Below are 24,403 nucleotides of genomic sequence, written 5' to 3'. Positions count from 1 at the left end.
AACAGAAATCTACCAACAACAGATGTTGGCAAGGGTGTGGGGGAAAAGGCACACTAATCCACTGTTGGTGGGAATGCAAACTGGTAAAGCCACTATGGAAAACAGTTTGGAGATACCTCAGAAATCTGAATATAGCCCTACCATACGACCCAGCCATCTCACTCCTCGGAATTTACCCAAGGGAAATTAAATTGGCAAATAAAAGTGCTATCTGTCCCTTCATGTTTATTGCAGCTCAATTCACAATAGCTAAGACATGGACTCAACCTAAATGCCCATCAACGGAAGACTGAATAAAGAAATTATGGGATATGTACTCTATGGAAAACTACACAGCAGTAAAAAAAAAAAAAAAAAAAATCCGGTCATTTGCAACAAAATGGAGGGATCTGGGACAACTAAGTACCTAAAACGAAACCTGTAGAAGTGAAACTGACATTATGAAAAGCAATGACTTTATCAGCCCTTGTCCTGACTGTCCAGGAACAGCTTACTATTTTATTCAATTTGTATTTTCTTTTTTTACTTAATACCATTGGTTGAACTCTTTATTTAACACAGAATTATTGTTAGGTGTTTAAATCCAATTGAAAATTGATCCCTGTTAAAAATAAGAGTGGGAATAAAAGAGGTAGATGTGCAGTTCAGCACACGTTCCCTCAGACTTACCCCTAAGGGTAAAGCTAAAAACTTGCCACGGGACTCCAAATCCCATAAAGTTGGCAGGTACCAATGCCATCTTACTATTAAAGTGATCAGTTTAAGTTCATAACTAATCATAAAGATAGGATTAAGTGTCAAAGGGATCACATAAATAAGAACAAGTGTCTGCTAATAATAATTGATAGAATTAAAAGGAGAGAACGATCTACATGGGAAGCAGGACACACAGCATATGTTTTCCCATAATATACACTTTTATGAACTTTTTAAAGATCCTTCATATGTATGAATTTCAAAAGCTTTTTTGCAGCAAAATAAAGTTACCATTTAATTCTATTTTCACAAGCTTTTTAAGTGCCCTCATATATAATGCATATGTAAAATATAAACAGTAAAAACATTGTTTATATATAATTTCCACCAAGTTTTAAGGAACTTTGACAAACTGATTCTAAAATTTGTGTACAAGCACACTAAGCCAAGAAAAACATAATCTTAAAGAAAAAAGTTAGATGAATAGATATCAAGATATTGAGTATTAAGACTATTGCTATGGTTTGAATATGATTTATCCACCAAGGATTCATATGTTGGAGACTTGTTCCTTGGTGTAGCAATGGTGGGAGGTGGGATCTTTAAGAGGTAGAACCTAGCGAGAAGTCCTCAAGTCATTAAGTGCACTGCTCTTGGAAGGTAATACTAAGTCTTCGAGTGCTCTCAAAAGCAAGTTGTTGTAAAAACTTGAGTCTGACCTCTACTTCTTGTTGGCTTCCTATATGGAGTTGTGATCCCTCACTAGCAAATGTGTTGTCATCATTGCCATCTGCCATAAAGTGAGGCAGGAGAGAAAGGGGAAGCCTTGCCAGAGCCAACACTCTGATGTTTTGACTTTCAGCCTGCAAAATATCTGAGCTAAATATACCTATTACTTTACAAAGCGACCTGTGTTAGATATATTTTGTTACACCAACAAATAACAACTAATACAATTATTATAAGGTGATGATTGGTGAGAAGATAAACAGAGCAACGGAATGGGAAAAATTCTCACATAAAGTCACTGGGTTTATGACAAAAGTATTAGGACAGTGAAATTGAGAAAAGCTTTTTTTTTTTTTTAACAAATGGTATGAGGTGACATGGGAATGCACATAGAAAAACTGGACTACTTCACACCATATCCAAATATCTATTCTGGGTAGATTGTAGTCCTAAATGTAAAATCAAAACACTGATGCTTCTAGAAGATACCTGAGGAGCATATCTTCATAACTTTTCAGTAGGCAACAATTTTTTAAGCAAAACACAGCAAACCAAAATGGAAAATATTGATAGACTTTTTATGAAATAAAGAGAATTTGGGACCAGCATTGTGGCACTTCAGGGTAAAGTCGCCGCCTGTGACACTGGCATCCTACATGTGCACCAGTTCAAGTCCTAGCTGCCCGATTTCCCATGTAGCTCCCTGTTAATGTGCCTGGGAAAGCAACGGAAGATGGCTTAAGTATTTGGGCTCCTGCACCCATGTGGGAGACTCAGAAGAAGCTTCTGGCTCCTGATTTCAGTCTGGCCCAGCCCCAGCTGTTGTGGGCATTTGACAAGTGAACCAATGAATGGAAGATATTCATTCTCTCTCTCTCTCTCTTCCCCATCTCTCCCTTCCTCTTTCAAATAAAATAAATAAAAATCTTTTTTTAAAAAATAAAGTGAACTTTTGTTCATCAAAGGACATTATTATGGGTATGAAAATGTAAAACAGAGTGACAGAAGATATTTTCAACTCACATAGCCAATAAAGATCTTATAGCCAAAAAAACATAAGGCGCTCCTACAAATAAATAAGGAAAAGATATTTTTTAAACTCTAATGTTTCCTTTGTGTTTTTTTAAAATTGTATTTATTTAACAGAAAGAGAGTACCCATTGCAGGTTAACTCTCAATGCCTGCAATGGCTGGGGCTGGACTAGGGCTCATGTTGGGAGCTGGAAATTCAATCTAGATCTCCCACATGGGTGGCAGGAACTGGATTACTTCAGCCATCACCATTACCTCCAGGATCTGCATTAGTAGGAAGCTTAAGTCAGGAGTTGGAGCATCGCACCTAGAGGTATCTCATAATTTTAATCTACATTTAATCTACAGGTATCTAATTGGCATTTTAACTACTAGGCAAACACCTGCTCCCAAATACATCATTTTTCAAATGATCAAAAAAGTTGTGAACACTGATTTCACAAATAGGATATACTAGTGGCCAGTAATAAAATATACTCTATATTAATAATCAGAGAATTAGATTAAAATTATGAGATACCTCTACACATGGATAAAATGGTTTTTTTTAAATTTTATTTTTGACAGGCAGAGTGGACAGTGAGAGAGAGAGAGAGAGAGAGAGAGACAGAGAGAAAGGTCTTCCTTTGCCGTTGGTTCACCCTCCAATGGCCGCCGCGGCCGGTGCACTGCAGCCAGTGCACCGCGCTGATCGGAAGGCAGGAGCCAGGTGCTTCTCCTGGTCTCCTATGGGGTGCAGGGCCCAAGCACTTGGGCCATCCTCCACTGCCTTCCCGGGCCACAGCAGAGAGCTGGCCTGGAAGAGGGGCAACCGGGACAGAATCCAGCGCCCCGACTGGGACAAGAACCTGGTGTGCCGGCGCCGCTAGGCGGAGGATTAGCCTGTTGAGCCACGGCGCCGGCCATTAAATGTATTTTTTTAAAATTTCTTAGTACTAAGTCTTTGCAATCCAACTGGTATATGCTTAACAGCACATCACAATTAAGCTGTTAAACTCTGATTTCATAAAATTTGCTAAAAAATAAATTCATATGTTCAAATTTTTCCAAACATCCTTAAAGCTTTTCCAATAGTTGAGTCAAGGATCAAATTTTTAAGATTTAAAATCACTGTATTTCAATTAACAATTCAGTTTCTTCAGACTCACTAACCACACTTCAAGTGCTGAATAGCATATCACATATGGCTACTGGACATCTTACTGCATATTGCAGCTGGAAGAAGATATATGAAGAACTTATCTAGTATCTTTCCTAGCTCATTGCAATCTATGTAATATTTTTATTTTTTCTGTCACTCTACCTTTTGAATAAATATTAAAAAAAAAAAAAGTCATTGAGGAGCCAGAGTTGTGAAGTAGCAGGTTAAGTTGCTGACTGCAATACCAGCATCCCACCTGGGCGCCAGCTGGAGTCCAGTCTACTCCACTTCCCAACCAGCTCCCTGTTACTATGCTTGAGAAAGCAGCTTAGAATGTCCCAAATGCTTGGGCTCCTGCAGCTACATGGAAGACCTAGATGAAGCTTCCAATTTCTGGTTGTAGCCATTTGGCAAGTGAACCAGAAGATGGAAGACCTCTGTCTCTACCTCTCTCTGTAACTCTGCTTTTCAAATAAATAAATCTTAAAAAAAAAAAAATATTGAGCCAGGTTGCCGGGTTGGAGCCAATTAGGGAGCCTGCCTTTCAAACTGCAGCTGACATCAACTCCTTAACCTGCCTGCGTATATTCACAGCACTAATCCTTACTTTTTTTTTTTTAAGTTTTATTTTATCTTATTTATTTGAAAGTCAGAGTTACAGAGAGAGAAGGAGAGGCAGAGAGAGAGAGTGAGAGAGAGGTCTTCCATCCACTGATTCACTCCCCAATTGGCTGCAACGACTGGAGTTGCACCGATCCAAAGCCAGGAGCCAGGAGCTTCCTCCCGGTCTTCCCACTCAGGTGCAGGGGCCTAAGGACTTGGGCCATCTTCTACAGCTTTCCCAAGGCATAGCAGAGAGCTGGATTGGAAGTGGAGCAGCCAGGACACTAACCTGTGCCTATTTGGGATGTCGGCACTGCAGGTGGCGGCTCTACCCACTATGCCACAGCACTGGCTCCTCATCCTTACTTCTTAACAATGATAGGTCCTATTCACAAATGCCCTTTCTAAATACCTGTATGTTCCTTCAGTGTTTTATTCTTGGTCGCAAAAGATATGCCACTTCCTAAAGCAGACCTACTGATTCTAATATTTAAAAGGGGATGCAGAATCTGTCCCTAGATTTACTCAGTAAGGGTTAAAGCACTTTAAAAAATAAAACAAAACAAAATGAAACAAACTTGCTGGGTTTATGTTAAGTACTTCTGTTTAAACAGTGAGACTGTGGGGGCTGGCATTTGGCCTGGCAGTTAAGACCTGGCTTTGGAGGCATGTATATGCCTGAGTTCAAGTCAGGCAGGGTTCTGATTCCAGCTTCCTGCACACCATGCGCAGCTGCAGTGATGGGGCAAGTACTTGAGTCCCTGACACCCTCCAAGGCCCAGATTGAATTTCTGGCTTCTGGTTTTTACCTGGCCCAACCCCTGCTGTTGGGGACATTTGAGGAGGCATCCACTGGATGGGAGATGTCTCTCTCTCCCACCTGACCCCCACTTTGAACCTTTCAAGTATGTGCATAATATTTTTAAACAACAAAGCAGTGGCAGGTGGCCTTGTGACATAGTGGAATAAACCACCTTCTGCCAAGTAGACATCCCATTTAGGCAATGGTTCCAGTCCTGGCTGCTCCACTTCCGATCCAGCTCCCTGCTAATGTGCCTGGAAAAGCAGCAGTGTGTGGCCCAAGTGCTTGAACCCTGCACCCTCGTGGGAGACCTGGAAGAAGCTCCGGGCTCCAGCCCAGCCCCTCCCTTATGGCCATTTGGGGAGTGAACCAGCGGATGGAAAATCTCTGGCTGTCTCTGCCTCTCTTAATCTCTCTGTAACTCTGCCTTTCAGCAACAACAAAAATTTTAAAAAGACTATTAAACCGGTGCGCTGTCAGCAGTTAATGCGCAGCTTTTATATTAGCCACGCCCTTCCTCCAAACCCGCCCTCCACCAGCACGCTCCCACATGCAAGCATACACGCGTACGCGCGCACATGCACGTACACACACGCGCGCTCACAGGAGCCTGTCGCAACACACACCGCTCGGAGAATGCGGTTTTTCTCCACACTGGGCAGAGCTACCCCTGGGGAGTTTCCGAGGAGCAATCCAAATGACTTACAAACGATGCAGTCCGCGCCCCCTTTAGACGCCTCTTTCCTTCAGAGGCATCTGACAAGGTTGGGAATGGAGGCAAAAAGTAGTCCAGTTACTGTCAACTAGTCAGTGATTCTACCCCAGGAAGCGACCTGCTTTTTGCGCCTAAGAATAAACACTGAAGGAACGAGCAAGGATTTAGAAAACGCATTTTTGAGTAGGATCTGTCACTGTGGAGAAGTAGGCATTTCCTTCCTAGCGGTCGTCCCGTTAATTTGATGCAAGACTGGTCAAGCAGAGGTGTTAGCTGCAGGACCTCAAAGACCTGGAGAGCGCCAGCTGACTGAATTCTCCTTGGTTTGGTTTCCCTCAAAAGCATGGTTCACCAAAAACGGTTTTACCACACACGCAGAACGGCCCCGAAACTTTTTTTTTTTTTTGCACGCTCACTTACTCCCCCACCCTCCTTTATGCTTCCCCTCAGAGTCGACTGACTTCCTCTGAACACCAACCCCGCGAAATTCCAGGAGCTAAACGCCACTCAACTTCCAGGGAGACACAGGAGACTAGAATAAACAGCGTAATCCACAACCACACACTCCTGTTTTCCCGGTGCTTTGAAAAAAAAAAAAAAAATCGGCCCGCTGCGGTGCGATGCATGCTGGGATGTGTAGTTCATCCAGTCCACTGGACGCCAGATTAGGGCGAAACTCAGGTCGACTTCGCAGTAGGGAACTACAATTCCCGTGGTAACTCGCGGCAGAGTGGAAGGGGCGGAAAGGGGGGGTGCGTCGTGCTTGCGCAGGTCCAGGGGCCGAAGGGAGGCGGAGGCGCCGCGGTGCAAGTGTTGAAGTCTCCATGTGACAGTAAACGGGGTCCCAGGTCCCTGTGCTGCTCCACTCTTGAGTCTTATCTCGCAGCACTGTCCACTCTCCGGCGCCAACGGTAATCGGCAGGCTGGGGTCATTGCGTGTTTGGCCGTGCCATCACCGAACTTGGGGCGCAGAGTGAATTGCCGCCGCCGGAGCGTGTGCCCGAGGGACCTGGCAGAGAGAGGCGGAGCGGCGAGACTAGCGGGGATTTCTGTCGGCGCCGGCGCCTCGGAGCGCGGAGACATGAACGGCTTCACGCCTGAGGAGATGAGCCGCGGTGGGGACGCAGCCGCCGCGGTGGCCGCCGTGGTCGCTGCAGCGGCCGCCGCCGCCTCGGCTGGAAACGGGAACGGGGCGAGCGCCGGGGCTGAGGTGCCCGGAGGCGGCGCGGTCTCCGCGGCTGGGCCCCCGGGAGCCGCTGGCCCGGGCCCCGGGCAACTCTGCTGTTTGCGGGAGGACGGCGAGCGGTGCGGCCGGGCGGCGGGCAACGCCAGCTTCAGCAAGAGGATCCAGAAGAGCATCTCCCAGAAGAAGGTGAAGATCGAGCTGGATAAGAGCGTAAGTGACGGCGGGACCGCCCCTGTGGGGCTCCAGCAGCTGGGCAAAGACCCGGGTTGTTGGCAGGGTTCAGCCCCCACCCCCACCCCGAGCTGGCTGCAGTGCGGACTTGCGAAGTCTTAGCTGGGGAGCAAACAACAAAGTCACTGCAACTCCGACCGCCACCCCCAACACACGCGAAAACACGGGCTGCGGTGCCCCTCCTCCTCCTCCTCTCCCCAGCCCACCCCCCGACCTCCCGCTGCCTGCGTCTCTCCCGCGCAGTCTTCCCTCTTCCTCCTCTGCTGCAACCGGGAATCGAAACAAAGGGGCAGGGCGCACCGAGCACCCGGAGCAGTTTTCTTGCCGCCCGGCGGCCCCTTCTTGGAATGGAGGAGCCTTTGTTGTGCTGCCCGAGCTGGCGTGTGGCCCCAGGGTGAAGCAGCTGCCCTACTCTGAGGAACGTGGAGTCCAGTCGGACCTCACACCCTGGAAGATCCCAGGTCCGGAACCCAGAGCGAGAGGGGAGCCCAGCTCCCCCCGCCCGGCCGCCTCGCGCGGCGCCGGGGCTGTACACCGCGTTTGCAGTGTCAGCTGCTCCGCAGCTACTCCGAACGTGGGAGCACGTAGCCTCTGCGGTCTTGCCATTCGCTTGGCAGCCATCAGGATTTCGTTTTCTGTTCTTTTGGCCAACTGGGAGGGTTCTAGAAACACCCATTGCTACTTTTCGGAGTTCTGGATGTTAACAAATGAATAACAAGCTGTCAGAACCTAGCACGCGTCCTGCGTGTTTTTAACTGGGGCTTAGCTTGAAAATTGTCAAGCCTGTTAGCTCAGCCCTTGTTTGTATTTTTTTTTTTTTTAAGGAATTAGCTGTCAAAATATGAAGCCCAGTATTTCCAGTGTCGCTATACAACTCTCAAGAGAATATGTAATTAAAGCTTTTGAAAAGTTTATTGTGACATTTTCTGCCTGTTTTAAACAGCTCTTTAGTGGTATTCGTGAGAAACTTTTCAGGTGAATTTGAATAATTTCAGATTACTTTGATTGTATCACATACAAATACATTGATTTAATGCTTAGAAAAATTTATAATTGAAATTTAAATATAGGATAAAAATTAATAGCTAGTTTGGAAAATTTTGTGCCTGTAATATAATTTGGGTAGTAAATTAGATTGGAAAGCATGTATCATACTACTTAAGTTTGCTCTATAAGCGGAAAATACTATCAGGTAACAGAATTGTGGTCAACATCACCTTCTCCCTTGCCAGTTAAAAATCCAGCCTGAAATAACTAATTCAGGTCAACCTTTGCAATTTGATGACAAAACCCAGAGGATTGGAATTTATCATTCTTTTTCTGTCTCTATCCCTCCCCCAAGTGGCACTACACTCTTCCTCCTCCCACTCCACTCTGTATTGCCAGACATCTGGTTTAACAAGGCCTAGGATTTAAGACTAGAAACATACTGTTGTCTTACCAATGGCTTGTTTTGACTGTTTTCAATAATTCCCTGTGGCCTATGTGTGTATTAATCCACAGAAACATTTTACTGTAAAATAAGCAGTCTGTGAACTCTTTCTGTTTCAGGCAAGGCATCTTTACATTTGTGATTATCATAAAAATTTAATTCAGAGTGTTCGAAACAGAAGAAAGAGAAAAGGCAGTGATGATGATGGAGGTGATTCACCTGTTCAAGATATTGACACGCCAGAGGTAGATGAAAATTTTTGTATGTTTAATGTAACTCCTAAGTAGTTCATTCTGAAATTTTCATAAAAACATTTGAGGAAATTTTTTAAACATTTAAAACATTTGAGAGATCTGGAAATGAAAGCAAAGTTAAATATACCCAGTTAATATAAGTTATACAGTTTGAATCGTTATATTTTCAGTTGACAATTATTAGAATTTTATTCATATATGTAATATATAATACCACCACCAGTTTATAGTATTTATCCCAGAAAGATTAAAGTGTTTAATAATTTTTAGTTTAATTATATAAAAAAAGACTTATAAACCATAGAGTTAAGTTTGTATTGTGCTGAAGTTGAAATTTTGTTCTTGAACCTATCAGTGGTAAATTTAGAAAAGCAATATGGACTAATTCATATGTGTAAATTTTTTTCTAGGTTGATTTATACCAATTACAAGTAAATACACTTAGGAGATACAAAAGACACTTCAAGCTACCAACCAGACCAGGACTTAATAAAGCACAGCTTGTTGAGGTATATATGAGTTTTAAGTTATTTAAACTTTAAATTAGCTTGTTTGATTTTTTGAATCTTCTGTTGGAATAGGTCTACAGATAAGTTCCTGAATGTTATTTCAATAACTTAACTGATTTAACTGTGACAGAATTGTACTTGTTGATGTTAATTTGTTTTATGAGAAGCATCCATGACTTCTCATCTAAAAAAAAAGTAAAGCCTTTCATTCAAGTTTTTACTTAAAATTTGCTTGGCACAGGACTTCTAGTCCTTATTGAGTTTTGAAAAGTTGACCAAGTGTGTGTATGGAGATATGTGTTCTCAGGAAGTAATAGAACCAAGAAATCTGTGCATCTTGCCAAGATGCTCACAGGTTTATGTATTTACACTTTAATCATATTTAAAATCTATTAGGACAGAAATGGAAATATATAATCAATTTTCTCAGGTTCTTCAGTTTGAATTTAGTAGTTAACCAAAATTTTCTATATTGTGCATTGTGAGTGAAATAAAAGAAGAATGGAAATTACAATTATTTGACAAAATACTTTTTGATATTATTAAAATTTGATATAATACCTACTTAGCTAGAATTTCTTCTTTATTCTTGCCTAGACAATAAAAGCCTAGTTTTTCTGTAAATTTTATTTTAAAAATGTCCTTTTTGTATTATACAATACATAAATACAGAGATTACCTACCATGATGAAATATAGTAGATACGAATCAAGTGAAAGCACCTTTGTTTTCGGACAAGTGAGAACCAAAGAGCTGATTGATTAGTTTCATAGCTTTTAAGGTATTTTTTATATGTATAAAACCTGAACTTTTTGACAGTGTAACCTTCTAAAACAATTATTTTATTCTGGAGCTATTTTCTTTTTAAAAAATAAGAAATAGCTGTGAATGTTATAGTTTACGTAGTTGGAAATGTAGATGGAAACAGGTTAAGAAGCAATAAGAAATAAGACACATTTATTTTAAGAGATTCCAGAAATGAATAACTGTTTTCCTTATGTCTCTACATTATTGTGTCGATGAACTTTTTCTTTAAGAAGTTTTATCTCCTAAAGTGTAGGATGCATATGAAAACTCCAATTTAATTTTTTCTTCTCCTATTGCTAGTTATAGTATACATGTTAGAATAGCACAATGAAAAGGCAAGGAAGCAGGTAAACATTCATCAGTTGATATCTGTTTCTCCTCTCATTTTCCTTTCATAATTTTTCTTCAAAGAACCTAAATAAAGAGTACTGATAATAAGTGAATGAGCAAATGTAAGTTGAGGCAAACATACCAGGTTACTTCAAAAAGATCTTGGAGAATGGAATGAAAGTTTATTTTGGTAGTTTTTTCATGGTGTGCATTGTCCATGAACTTTTTGGAGACCTTGATATTGGAAAGATATTTCATGTTTTTGTTTCTCTAGTACTAAAACTTTTTCAGTTTTATTTTTATTTTTTTTTCTATGAGTAGGTTAAGTGCATATGAACTCTTCTGTTTTATTGCCTAGATATTTTACAATTAAATGTTTATCTCAATATAGTTCCAATTATAAAAGTTAAAACAAAAAGAAATATGCTTTCTAATAAATGTATATTTAAATGGGCCAAAATTTGATCCTTTGAAATTACACTATCTCTTGTTTGTAACATCTTATTGTATATTTTTCATCTTGTTGATATTTTGCTAAATACATTTTAATTTTTAAGGAAAAAACTCTTAGCAGTATTTTTCTTTTGATGAAACATTTTTACCTAGTTTATGAAATTTGTTAATATCTAAAATTTAATTTCCTCAATTTTTTTTCTTTGTAGATAGTTGGTTGCCACTTTAGATCTATTCCAGTGAATGAAAAAGACACCTTAACATATTTCATCTACTCAGTGAAGAATGACAAGAACAAATCAGATCTCAAGGTTGATAGTGGTGTTCACTAGGAGAGATGGAATTGAGAGTAATAATTGGATGTTCAGATGTTCAGACTGTTGACTGCTTTTTCACATGTAGAAATGTTCCTTGTGTATTTTTTCTACAGAGGGATTTTCTCTGGTTTTATTTTCTTTGTTTCTAACTCTAATAATTAGTTGGAAACTCATGTAAAATGAGCTTTCCTCGATTAAAAATATTTTAAATAAAAGTTACTACTATTATAGTTGCTTCAGTGTATTTATTTTGTGAAGCTTCATTTTTCTTTTAAACTGACTTTTAGGTAACCATATTAATTGAGATTTTAATGTTAAGATCCTTCATTTTGTAACTTTTTTTTTAAATTCCAAGAAATTAGCAGGTGAAGAAGAAGGAACAAATGTAACACATTTGCTTTTTTGGGGACAATCTTATTTAGAATTAAGGGTATCGTAATTAGCATTATTTTTAAAAGTATAGTGCTAGCAGATTCGAAAAATAGACTTCCACTGTGCTGCATCTTCTTTTTTATTTCCTTCTTATGTTATTTTTACTTATAGAGTATCAGGAAAAACAGATAGTTTAATTTATGTGCCTGCCTTTTTCCAAAGAAGACTAAATGTGCCAGCAAAGATAAACACAGTGCTTAAAGTTAAAATAGAAACAGAGAATTAAATAGCTTTTTCTCAGAATTTTGTCTTAGAGAAAAGATATTTGTATGACACAAATGTGGAAAGTAGTTCTGTAATGCCTGTTAATTTTACTTTCCAACATAAACTGAAAATTAAGTTGGAGAAGAGATGGTCCAAGTATTTGGGTTCCTGCCACCTACATGGGAGTCCCGGATGAAGCACCTAGCTCCTAGCTTTGGCCTGGCCCAGCCTTGACCATTGCCACCATGTGGGGAATAAACTAGTGGATAGAAGATTCTTCCTCTCTCTGTCTCTGTCTCTCCTACTCTCTCTCTAACTGTATGTTTCAAATAAATAAATATTTTTAAAAATAAAATTATGTTGGAGAGATCTATGTATCTAACAAGATCTTCATTTAAATTTTGATTATATATAGCTCTGACCTGTTTTATATTTCCCTTTTACATTTTGTTTCTTTGTTTTTGTTTTGTCTTTTTAAGATTTATTTATTTATTTGAAAGGCAGAGTTACAGAGAGACAGAGATCTTCCATCTGCTGGTTCCCTCTCCCAAATGGCTGCAATAGTCAGAGCTGGGCAGATCTGAAGCCAGGAGTCAGGAGCTTCCTCCAGGTCTCCCACAAGGGTACAGGGACCCAAGTACTTGGTCCATCTTCCTCTGCTTTTCTAGGCACATTAGCAGGGAGCTGGATTGCAAGTGGAGCAGCTGGAACTTTGGTAATATCATATGGTATGCCAGCACTGTAGGTGTTGGCCCCTCATTTATTTTCATTTACCTGAAATGCAGAGCAATAGAGAAATAAACAGAGACAGATCTTCCATCTACTGGCTCCCTTCGCAAATGCCCACCACAGCCAGGAATGGGCCAGGGCAAAGCCAGGAGCCCAGAACTGCAACCAGGACTCCCAAGTTGATGGCAGGGGCCTAAGCACTTGAGCATCTGTTGCCTCCCAGGATGCATTAGCAGGAATCTGGGTCAGAAGCAAAGTAGCTAGTACTTGAACCCACACCCAGATAGGGGTTTCAGGCATTGCATTTGGCATCTTAACCCACTATATCACAAGACTTGCCCCTCTCTGTCAGTATTTTATCAAACATTTTTTAGTCTTTGTTTTCTTACTTAACGAAATTCTTAATCATTGTAAATAAAATTTATACCTTGTGACATGAAAACAAAAAAGCTTCAGTGAAGTGTTCTGATCTGAGATTATGTGGCAGATTTTAGGATGGAAATGAATGAGACCAGTAATCTAGCTCATGGTTTCTCAGGGTTGACATTTGGACCTGATAATTCTTTGGTATGGGAGACTATCCTGTGTGTTGAAGGATTAGCAGCATTCCTGAAGTCTACCCACTAGGTGCCAGTAGCTCCCCAAAGATGTGCCAATCAAAAGTACCTCTAGAAACTGCCAAATAATCCACTGGAGTGACAAAATCAGACCAGGTTAAGAATCACTGATGTGGCTAAAAGTACTGCATCTAAAATACTGGTTCATTAGAAAATGAGTCTGCATGTTTTCAGGTATCTTGAGTATACTGACAGATGGAAAATGTGAGCAATAAAACAGTTTGCCATTGTTCTTGCTGAGACCATTTAAACACTTCTAATTTTATTTATTTATTAAAATGCAGAGAGAGACAAACAGATTTTCCATTCACTGATCCATTCCCCAAATGGAACAGCGAGAACTGGGCCAGGTCAAAGCCAGGAGCCTAGAACTCAATCTAAATCTCCCATGTTGGTGGCAGGGGCTCAAGTACCTGGGCCATCACCTGCTGCCTTCCAGGGTGCACGTTATCAGAAAGCTGAAATCAGAAGCAGGACCAGCTTGAATCCAGGCACTCCAAAAGGGAAGCAGGCTTTCCAAATAGTGCCACTCAGATAGGGAGGCAGACTTCTAAGTAGTGCCTTACCCACCGCACCGAAAACCTGCCACCTGAGCTGCTTTATTGATAAGGAGAGTGCTACAAACAACTTACTTCTAGTCTTCCAGAATTATTTTTTTCCTTAGCTATATGAAACTGAACCACATCATTTATAAGAAGTGGTTTATTTGAAGAAAATATAACGTACACACTGTGTTTTTACCCAAGTCTATAATGACCTAATTTTTTAAAATAAGACTTTAGATTTATTTCTTTCCTGTAAAAACAGTCTTGTAAAAAAAAAAAAACACACTTGAAGTTATTTAAATTGTCAATGTAATCTTTGATTGGCAATATTAGTTTCATATAATTATTTGTCTAAAAAGTGAAAGAACAAGAATTCTGGGTGCTAACTATCCAATGAAGTTCAATCTTTTTTGGAGTAATTTAAAACATGAAAAGTGTGATCTTGTAAGTTGAGAACTTCTAGAAACTCACCAAAGCTAAGTAACTCAAGAAGCTATAACATCAGTTTTACATAAAAATTTTATTTCTTTTTTTTTTTTTTCTTTTTTTTTTTTGACAGGCAGATTTAGACAATGAGAGAGAGAGAGAGAGAGAAAGGTCTTCCTTTTCCGTTGGTTCACCCTCCAAATGGCCGGCGCTGCGTCGATCCAAAGCCAGGAGCCAGGTGCTTCCTCCGGGTTTCTCATGTGGGTGCAGGGCCCAAGGACTTGGGCCATCCTCCACTGCCTTCCTGGGCCACAGCAGACAGCTGGACTGGAAGAGGAGCAACCAGGACAGAATCCAGTACCCCAAACAGGACTAGAACCTGGGGTGCTGGCACCGCAGGCAGAGGATTAGCCAAGTGAGCTGCGGCGCCAGCTTCTATTGGGTTTTAAAAATTACAAACTCAGGGGCCGGCGCAGTGGCTCACTTTGTTAATCCTCCGCCTGTGGCGCCGGCATCCCATATGGGTGCCGGATTCTAGTCCCGGTTGCTCCTCTTCCAGTCCAGCCCTCTGCTGTGGCCCAGGAGGGCAGTGGAGGATGGCCCAAGTGCTTAGGCATGTGCACCTGCATGGGAGACCGGGAGGAAGCACCTGGCTCCTGGCTTCGGATCGGTGCAGCGCGCAGGCTGTTGTGGCCATTTGGGGGGTGAACCAATAGAAAAAAGACCTTTCTCTCTCTTTCTCTCTCTCAATTCTACCTGTCAAATAAAAAAATAAAAATAAAATAAAAATTACAAACTCACTGGAAGGCTTTTTTACTTACATATATCTGAACAAAAAAACCTAGAAACATCTCTATAAGGATACAAAAGAAGAATTCGACTTTGACTGCTTTTCAAGTAGGAGGAAGAAAGCATACTGAATGTGTAGCATGGCCTCAGAAAATACATCATTTGGTAACTAAAAGAGCAATTTAGAAAAAGACTGAAACTTAATTTCTGAAAAATATTTCTCTTAGAAAATGAACTATATTTTTTCTATATTTATAACCATTTAAAAATATGCAGCTGGGTGGTATTTAGTGTATTCACAATGTTGTGCAACCACCATCTCTAGTTGCAAAACTTCATCACCCCCAAAATATCCGTATTTAATAGTTTCTATTCCTTCTACTCCCCATTCACTTTTTTGTTTGTTTTGTTTTGTTTGTCTCCATGGATTTGCATGTTATGGACATATAAAGAGAATCACAGAGCCTATGTCTTTTTTTTTTCTTTTTAAGATTTATTTATTTGAAAGGCAAAGCTACAGAGAGGCAGAGAGAGAGAGAAAGAGAGGTCTTTCATCCGCTGGTTCACTCCTCAACTGGCTGCAACAGCTTAAGCTGTGCTGACCCAAAGCCGGGAACCAAGAGCTTCTTCCCAGTGTCTCATATGGGTGCAGGAGCTCAAAGACTTGAGCCATCTTTTACTGCTTTCCTAGGCCATAGCAGAAAGCTGCATTGGAAGTGAAGCAGCCGGGACTCAAACTGGCACTCATATGGATGCTGGCACTGGAGGTGGCGGATTTACCCACTATACCACAGCGCTGGCCCAGCCTATGTCCTTTCATATCTAGCTTGTTTTGTATATAATGTTTTCAAGGCTCATGTAAGTTGAAGCATATATCAGTGTTTCATTCCTTTTTATTGCTGAAAATATTCCATTATATGTATATACCACCATTTGGTGATCTATTCACCCGTTGTTGACCATTGGGTTTCTATCTGGGCTATATGAGTAATGCTGGCTGCTACGAACATTCTTGTGCAAGTTTTTCTGTGGAAAATGTTTTTTTTTTTTTTCTATCAGTGTGAGTCTTTTTTTTTTTTAATATTATTGAAGTAATACAAGTTTCAATATTTCATACATACAGATTTAGGAGCACAGGGACATTTTCCCCCATCCTCCCTCTCGCACATGCTTCATCCCTTCTCCTCCCTCTCACATTCCCACTCTTAATTTTTACAAAGGTCTATTTTCAGTTTACTTAACAATCATATAGTTAACCCTACATTTAGTAAAAGAGTTCAACCAAGTATGAAGATAAAGAAAACAGCAACAAAAACACTGTTCCTTTATGAAAGAGACAATGGCTGTAAACAATCATCAAATCTTGAAATGTCTATTTCACTCTAATACATTATTTTTCAGGTACTCTATTAGTTACCACAGATTAGGGAAAACATGGTAGTTGTCTTTTGGGGACTGGGTTATTTTACTAAATGTAATGATTTCCATTTGCGTCCATCTTGTTGCAAAAAACAGGATTTCCGTTTTTTTTTTTTTTTTATATAACAGTAGTATTTCATAGTGTATATATACCATAATTTCTTTATCCAGTCAACAGTTGATGGACATCTGTGTTGATTCCATATCTTAGCTATTGTGAATTGTGCTGCAATGAACATGGGGATACAGATAATAACTATTCATATGCTGATTTCTTTTGGTTTGGGTAAATTCCCAGGAGTGGGATGACTGGATCATATGGTAGGTCTATATTCAGATTTCTAAGGTATATCCATGTCTTCCACAGTGGCTGCACCAGTTTACATTCCCACCAGCGGTGGATGAGGGTACCTTTTCCCCCATATCCTCATCAGCATTTGTCATTTATTGATTTCTGTATGTGAACCATTCTAACTGGAGTGAGATGAAACCTTGTTGTGGTTTTGATTTGCATTTCCCTGATGGCTAGTGATCCTGAGAATTTTCTCAAGTGCCTGTTGGCCATTTGAATTTCCTCTCTTGAAAAATGCCTGTTCAAGTCCTTTGCCCATTTCTTAACTGGATTCTTTGTTTTGTTGTTGAATTTCTTGAGATCTTTATAGATTCTGGATATTAATCCTTTAACAGTTGCATAGTTTGCAAATATTTTCTCCCATTCTGTGGGTTGCCTCTTCACTTTCCTGAGTGTTTCTTTTGCGGTGCAGAAGCTTCTCTGCTTGATACAATCCCATTTGTCAATTTTGTCTTTGATTACCTGTGTTTCTGGGGTCTTTTCCAGGAAGTCTTTGCCAATGCCAATGTCTTGCAGAGTTTTCCCAATGTTCATTAGTAATTTGAGAGAATTGGGTCATAGATTTAGGTCTTTGATATCTTTGTGTGGATTTTTGTGTAAGGTGTAAGGTAAGGTTCTGGTTTCATATTTCTACACTTGGAATTCCAGTTTCCTCAGCACCATTTGTTAAAGACTGTCATTCCTCCAGGGACTGATTTTAGCTCCTTTGTCAAAGATAAGTTATTTGTAGATCATGGATTGATTTCTGGGGTTTCTATTCTGTTCCATTGGTCTATAAGTCTGTTTCTGTGCCAGTACCAGGCTGTTTTGATTTTAACTTCCATGTAGTACATCTTGAAATCAGGTATTGTTATGCCTCCAGTTTTGTTTTTGTTGTATATGATTGCTTTAGCTATTTGGGTCCCCTGTGTTTCCATATGAATTTTAGCATCATTTTTTCTGGATCTGAGAATGTCATTGGTATTTTGAATGGGATCACATTGAATCTGTAAATTGCTTTTGGTATTATGCACATTTTGATGATGTTGATTCTTCCAATCCATGAACATGGAAGATTTTCCCACTTTTTAATGTGTTCAATTTCTTTCTTTAGTGTCTTATAATTTTCATTGTAGAGCTACTTGACATCCTTGGTTAAATTTATTCCAAAGTATTTGATTTTTCTGGTAGCTAATGTGAATGGAATTGATCTTGAAAGTTCTTTCTCAGGGGCTGGCATTGTGGCACAACAGGTTAATGCCACCCTGGCCTGAAGCGCCAGCATCCCATATGGGCACCAGTTCTAGACCAGCTACTCCACTTCTGATCCAGTTCTCTGCTGTGGCCTGGGAAAGTAGTGGAAGATGGTTCAAGTACTTGGGACCCTGCACCAACATGGGAGACCCGGAGGAAGTTCCTGGTTCCTGGCTTCGGATCGGCGCAGCTCCAGCTGTTGCGGCCATTTGGGGATTGAACCATTGGATAAAAGGCCTCTCTCTCTCTCTCTCTCTCTCTGCCTCTCCTTTCTCTGTGTAACTCTGACTTTCAAATAAATACTTAAAAAGAAAAAGAAAGAAAGCTTTTTCTCAGCCATGACATTTTCTGCGTATACAAAGGCTATCGATTTGCTGTGTTGATTTTATATCCTGCCACTTTACTGAACTTATATAAGTTTCAATAGTCTCTTAATGGAGTCTTTTGGATCCCCTATATAGAGGATCATGTCATTTGCAAATAGGGATACTTTGATTTCCTCCTTTCCAATTTGTATCCCTTTTTTTTTTTTTTTCTTGCCTAATGGCTCTGGCTAAAACTTCCATGACTATATTAAACAGCAGTGGTGAGAGTGGGCATCCTTGTCTGGTTCTGGATCTTGGTGGGGAATGCTTCCAGCTTTTCCCTGTTCAGTAGGATGCTGGCTGTGGTTTTGTCATAAATTGCCTTGATTATGTTGAGGGATGTTCCTTCTATACCCAATTTGCTTAAGGTTTTCATCATGAAAGGATGTTGTATTTATCAAATGCTTTCTTTGTATGTTTTAAGATAACCATATGGTTTTTGTTCTTCAGTTTGTTAATATGATTTATCACATTTATTGATTTGCGAGTGTTAAACCATTCCTGCATACCAGGGATAAATCTCATTTTGTCCAGATGAGTGATCTTTCTGAGGTGTTGTTGGATTCAATTAACTAATAATTTGTTGAGGATTTTTTCATATATGTTCATCAGAGATATTGGTCTATAGTTATCTTTCTCTGCTGTATCTTTTTCTGGCTTGGGAATTAAGGTGATACAGGCTTCATGGAGGAGTTTGGGAGGACTCCCTCCTTTTCAATTGTTTTGAATAGCTTGAGAAGAACCGGAATTTGTTATTCTTTAAATGTCTGGTAGAGGGGCCGGCGCCACCGTGCAATAGGTTAATCCTCCACCTGCGGCGCCAGCATTCCATATGGGCACCAATTCTAGTCCTGGCTGCTCCTCTTCCACTCTAGCTCTCTGCTATGGCCTGGGAAAGCAGTAGAGGATGGCCCAAGTGCTTGGGCCCCTGCATTCGCGTGGGAGACCGGAAGGAAGCTCCTGGCTCCTGGCTTCAGATCAGTGCAACTCCAGCCATTGCGGCCATTTGAGGAGTGAAGACCTTTCTCTCTGTCTCTCCCTCACACTTGCTGTAACTCTATCAAATAAATAAATAAAATCTTTAAAAAAATAAAAAGTAAATATTAGTATTCAGCAAGTGAAGCCATCCTGTCCTGGGTGTTCTTTGTTGGGAGGGTCTTTATTACGGATTCAGTCTCCATCTTTGTTACTGATCTGTTTGGGTTTTCTATGTCTTTGTGACTCAATTTTGGTGGATTGTATGTGTCTAGGAATCTATCCATTTCTTTTACGTTTCCCAATTTGTTGCCATAGGGCTGACTGTAGTAATTCCTGATGATTATTTTTATTTCTGTGATATCTGTTGTTATATTTTCTTTTTCATCTCAGATTTTATTTTTCAAAAAACCAGCTCTTCATTTTGCTAATCTTTTGTATTTTTCTTTTTGTTTCAACTTTGTTTATTTCTTCTCTAATTATTTGTTTCCTTCTACTCATTTTGGGTCTGGTTTGTTGTTGTTTTTCTAAGTTCTTGAGATGCATTGATAGCTCATTTATTTGCTACCTTTCCCATTTATTCATGTGTTCACTGATTGCTATAAACTTCCCTCTTAACACAGCTTTTGCTGTATCCCGTAAGTTTAGATATGATTAATTGTCATCTCCATTTGTTTTCAGAAATTTTTTTTTTATTTTGGACATATGTTTTCATCTCTTAGGTGTATCCAGCAATGGAATTGTTGACTCACACAATAATTCTATATTTAACTTTTTGAGAAACTTCCAAACTCTTCCTAGTTTTTGTACCATTTTACATTCCTACCAGCAACCTAAGAAGGCTCCTATTGGCCGATGCCAAGGCTCACTAGGCTCCTATTGCTCCACTGTGCCTATAGTTGTATTTCGTGTTCGTGTGTGTGTTTAAAGCCTTCCTATTGTGTCATAGTGGTACCTCACTATGGTTTTGACTTTGTAATTCTCTAATAATATAACATTAAACATCTTTTTATATGCTTGTTGGCCACTTGTATATCTTCTTTGGAAAAGTGTTCATCCAATTCCTTCTTTCCATTTTTTAAAATATTTATTTCTTTATCTGTTTATTTATTTGAAAGGCAGAACCAGAGAGAGATCCTCAATTTCACAAATGGCTGCCACAGCTAAGGCTGAGCCAGGCTGTAACTAAGAGCCTAAAAAATTTTTTTGTTGTTGTTGAGTTGTAGAATTCCTTTTATTTATTCTGGCTATTAAATATGATGTGCATGATATTTTGCATAATATATGTCTTGCAAATATTTTCTCCCATTTTATGTTACCTTTTCACATTTTTTGGTAATGTTCTTTGATGCATGAAAATTTTTCATTTTTATGTATTCCAGTTGATCTGCTTTATCTTTTGTAGTTCATATATTTAGTACCAAATTTAAGAATCTCTGGCCAAATCCAATATCATGTATTTTAATACTTTTGTTTTCTTCTAGGAGTTTTATAGTTGTAGCTCCTAAATCTAGATTGTTGGGTTGTTGTGAGGTAGTTTTCATATATGGAGTGAAATAGGGGACCAACTTTATTCCTTTGCATGTGGATAGCCAGTTGGCCCAGCACCATTTGTTGAAGAGGCTATTCTTTTCCCAGTGTCTTCAAACCACTGAAAATCATTTGCCCATACATGTTGGTGTTTATTTCTGTGCTTTCAATTCTGTTCCATTGGTCTATAGATCTCTTTATGCTAGTACTACACTTTTTTTAAAAAAAGATTTATTTTATTTATTTGAAAGAGAGTTACAGAGAGAGGTAGAGACAGAGAGAGGCCTTCCATCTGCTGGAAGTATACAAATCTTTCAACTCTTTGGTTAAGTTTAATCTTACATATTTTATTCTCTTGATGTTATTATAAATATAATTGTTTTCTTAATTTCTTTTCTGGATTGTTCATTAGTGGTAGATAGAAAGTTATTTTGTGGGGGCTAGTGTTGTGACTTAGCAGGTAAAGCCACTGCCTGTGTTACTGGTTGTGTTCTGGTTGCTCCACTTCTGATCCAGCTTCCTGCTGATGGCCTGGGAAAAGCAGCAGATGGTGTTCCAAATGTTTGGGTCCATTCTACCCATGTGGGAGAACCAGATGAAGCTCCTGGTTCCTGGCTTCTACTTGGCTCAGCTCTGACCATTGAAACCATCTGGGGAATGAACCAGCAGATGGAAAATATCTCTGTGTCTTTCCCTCCCTCTCTGTAACTCTGACTTTCAAATAAATAAACATCCTTTAAAAAAAAAAGTGACTTTGTGTGTTAACCCTGCAACTGTGCTGAATTTGTTAGGTCTAGTAGTGTGTGTGTGTGTGTGTGTGTGTGAATTCCATGGTATTTTCTATATAGAAAATCAAATTGTTTATAAACAGGTAGTGTTACTTCTGACTTCTAATTTGAATGACCTATTCTTTTTCTTGCCAAATAGCTCTGGCTAGGTCTTCCAGTGCAATGTTAAATAGCTGGAGTGAAAGCAGCTATCTTTATCTTGTTCCTTCTTTTGCAAAAATGATTTATTATAAGAATTCATGTGTATATATTGGCAATTATAAAGAAATTAAAGTTGCAAAATGATCCACAAATGTTCCTACCTGTTCTTTCCTTTTTTTCCATAGTTGTTTCCTCATTGTTTTTGAACTTGATACTGCTTTCAATTTTCTTTTCTTTTCTTTTTTTTTTTTTTTTTGACAGGCAGAGTGGATAGTGAGAGAGACAGAGAGAAAGGTCTTCCTTTTTGCCATTGGTTCACCCTCCAATGGCGGCCGGCGCGTCACGCTGATCCGAAGGCAGGAGCCAGGTGCTTATCCTGGTCTGCCATGCGGGTGCAGGCCACTGCCTTCCCGGGCCATAGCAGAGAGCTGGCCTGGAAGAGGGGCAACCGGGACAGAATCCGGTGCCCCAACCAGGACTAGAACCCGGTGTGCCGGCGCCGCAAGGCGGAGGATTAGCCTGTTGAGCCACAGCGCCGGCTGCTTTCAATTTTCTAATAATCCTTTAGGACTAATAACTAATCCCAGGGAACAGTAATGTTCAAGGAGTACCTATTGATTATGATGAGGAAAGGAGGAATTTTATCAAGAAGAAACGAGTTATTAGTAAATACTACTGTCAATTTTGTGCTCAGCAGTGTGGTACTCATATAATAAGGTTACAGAATGTAAAAAAATACAGAAATTATTATTCAATAAGCATTTAGCATATAATAGCTCCCTGAATTATACACCATCTGAGTGAAAGTTCACTTTTCTAAAAAGAAATAAGCAAGACAATACTATCAAACAATGTGGTGATTAAGATTAGATAAGAGTAAGAGTGGCCATATTCAAAACCTAGCTCTACTGCTCACTGAGAATGTAAACTTAGATCAACTACTTAATTTCTCCAAACCTTTGCATTTTTTTCCCATAGAACAGGGTAAAGACAGCATCTACCTCATTCAATTGTTGCAAGACAATGTTTAGCAAAATAAAAAATTTTAAATAAAAGCTTAGTTGTAGTCTAACTAAAATCTCTTGGAAAAATAAAGGATCTACTCATTAGTGGTGTGACTGAATGAAATGTTTGCTTTTAAAAATATGGTGAGCAAGTCAGAAAACATTGCATAAAATAAGTCTATGAACATTTGTTTTTACTTTTATTAGGCAATATAAAGAAGGTCATGTGCTTCTTTAATGCATTCATTTCTAAAAGAATGTAGTTGAATTTCATCTTATAATTCTACTTTGTCATGCATTTTGTAGGTAGTTATACCACTTGAAAACATGTTCAGATTTGTGTTTGTAAATACTTTAAGAGCAACTGAATTATAATTACTTCAAAATTGTTTCCACCAACATAGTAATACTTACTGAACACTGAATAAATACTACATAATGTTCTGTCGTGTTCATAAACAGGACAGGAACCTCCAATGACATATTTCAATGAAATAGTGTCATTTTATCTCCAAAAGGATTTCTCCCAAATTGCCAATGTGCTGTGGTGCTTCTCAAACTTTTCCCCATAATGCTGTGTATTTCACCCTATTCTCTGTTTCAGGCTTCACATGTATACATAATTATTTGTTAAATTATTTCACATTTGTTAAGCAGAAGTTCCAAGAGGGTAAGTTCATATTATTCACTACTGTATGTTAATAATGGCTGGTAATTAGCATGCATTTAATATATTTTATTGAAAGACTTTCTGAAATTACTTCTAATGGCCATTGTGATTAGATGCATGCCTCTTAAGATATAAGGGCAGAATCCAGAGCTGTCTCCTCTAGTAATCAGAAAATATCTTTTGGCTGGCGCCGCGGCTCAATAGGCTAATCCTCCGCCTACGGCGCCGGCACACCGGGTTCTAGTCCTGGTTGGGGCGCCAGATTCTGTCCCAGTTGCCCCTCTTCCAGGCCAGCTCTCTGCTGTGGCCCGGGAAGGCAATGGAGGATGGCCCAAGTGCTTGGGCCCTGCACCCCATGGGAGACCAGGAGAAGCACCTGGCTCCTGACTTCAGACAGCGCGGTGTGCCGGCCACAGTGCGCCGGCCACAGTGGCCATTGGAGGGTGAACCAACGGCAAAAGGAAGACCTTTCTCTCTGTCTCTCTCTCTCTCTCACTGTCCACTCTGCCTGTCCAAAAAAAAAAAAAAAGAAAGAAAATATTTTTTAAAGCGTCTGTTTTATTTAATTTGAAAATTCGTGTGACTAAATTAACATCCAGTATGTATTTATTTTAATGTGTATTTTGTTATTCTCAAGAAAAATTGATACTTAAATACATGAATCATAATGTTAAAGATATAGCCGAGTGTAGTATATGGGCTTTGGAAGTGGAATTCTACTCTGATATTTAGCAAATATGTTAAGCTTGAGTTGACATTTGAAAAATGAGAAGGAGGATATTTGTCTTGAAGGTTTTTGTTTTTGTTTGCTATGAGAGAAAAATGAAAATGCACTTTAAGTACTTGGAATATATAATATACACTCAATTATGGGTTCCGTTTTTTCTTACTAGAAATCTATGGCTTGCCTTCCAAGAAACTCAGTTTATCCAGGATTCTTCCAGCAG

At 39.6% G+C, this 24,403-nt stretch overlaps 1 protein-coding gene and 1 long non-coding RNA gene across 2 annotated transcripts in view; both read left to right on the top strand.

Annotated features, from left to right (window-relative positions):
- The first annotated feature begins 6,477 nt into the window (after window positions 1-6,477).
- SAP30 (Sin3A associated protein 30) lies at window positions 6,478-11,448 on the top strand. The gene is made up of 4 exons (XM_062213550.1): window positions 6,478-7,114; window positions 8,687-8,812; window positions 9,232-9,330; window positions 11,130-11,448. The coding sequence occupies exons 1-4, from the start codon at window positions 6,800-6,802 to the stop codon at window positions 11,250-11,252; spliced, it is 663 nt and encodes a 220-aa protein (XP_062069534.1). The 5' UTR covers window positions 6,478-6,799; the 3' UTR covers window positions 11,253-11,448.
- A 12,844-nt stretch (window positions 11,449-24,292) lies between these two features.
- The window catches only part of LOC133774929 (uncharacterized), a 31,875-nt gene continuing 31,764 nt past the window's right edge, over window positions 24,293-24,403 (top strand). Inside the window, exon 1 of the long non-coding RNA XR_009868185.1 lies at window positions 24,293-24,402. This is a non-coding gene — a long non-coding RNA (uncharacterized LOC133774929). The remainder of the gene's footprint in view (window position 24,403) is intronic.

The sequence above is a fragment of the Lepus europaeus genome, chromosome 16, assembly GCF_033115175.1.
Source record: "Lepus europaeus isolate LE1 chromosome 16, mLepTim1.pri, whole genome shotgun sequence".
Lineage (NCBI taxonomy): Eukaryota > Metazoa > Chordata > Mammalia > Lagomorpha > Leporidae > Lepus > Lepus europaeus.
The sequence above is the reverse complement of the archived record's forward strand: the minus strand, read 5'-3'. Positions and strand labels throughout refer to the sequence as shown.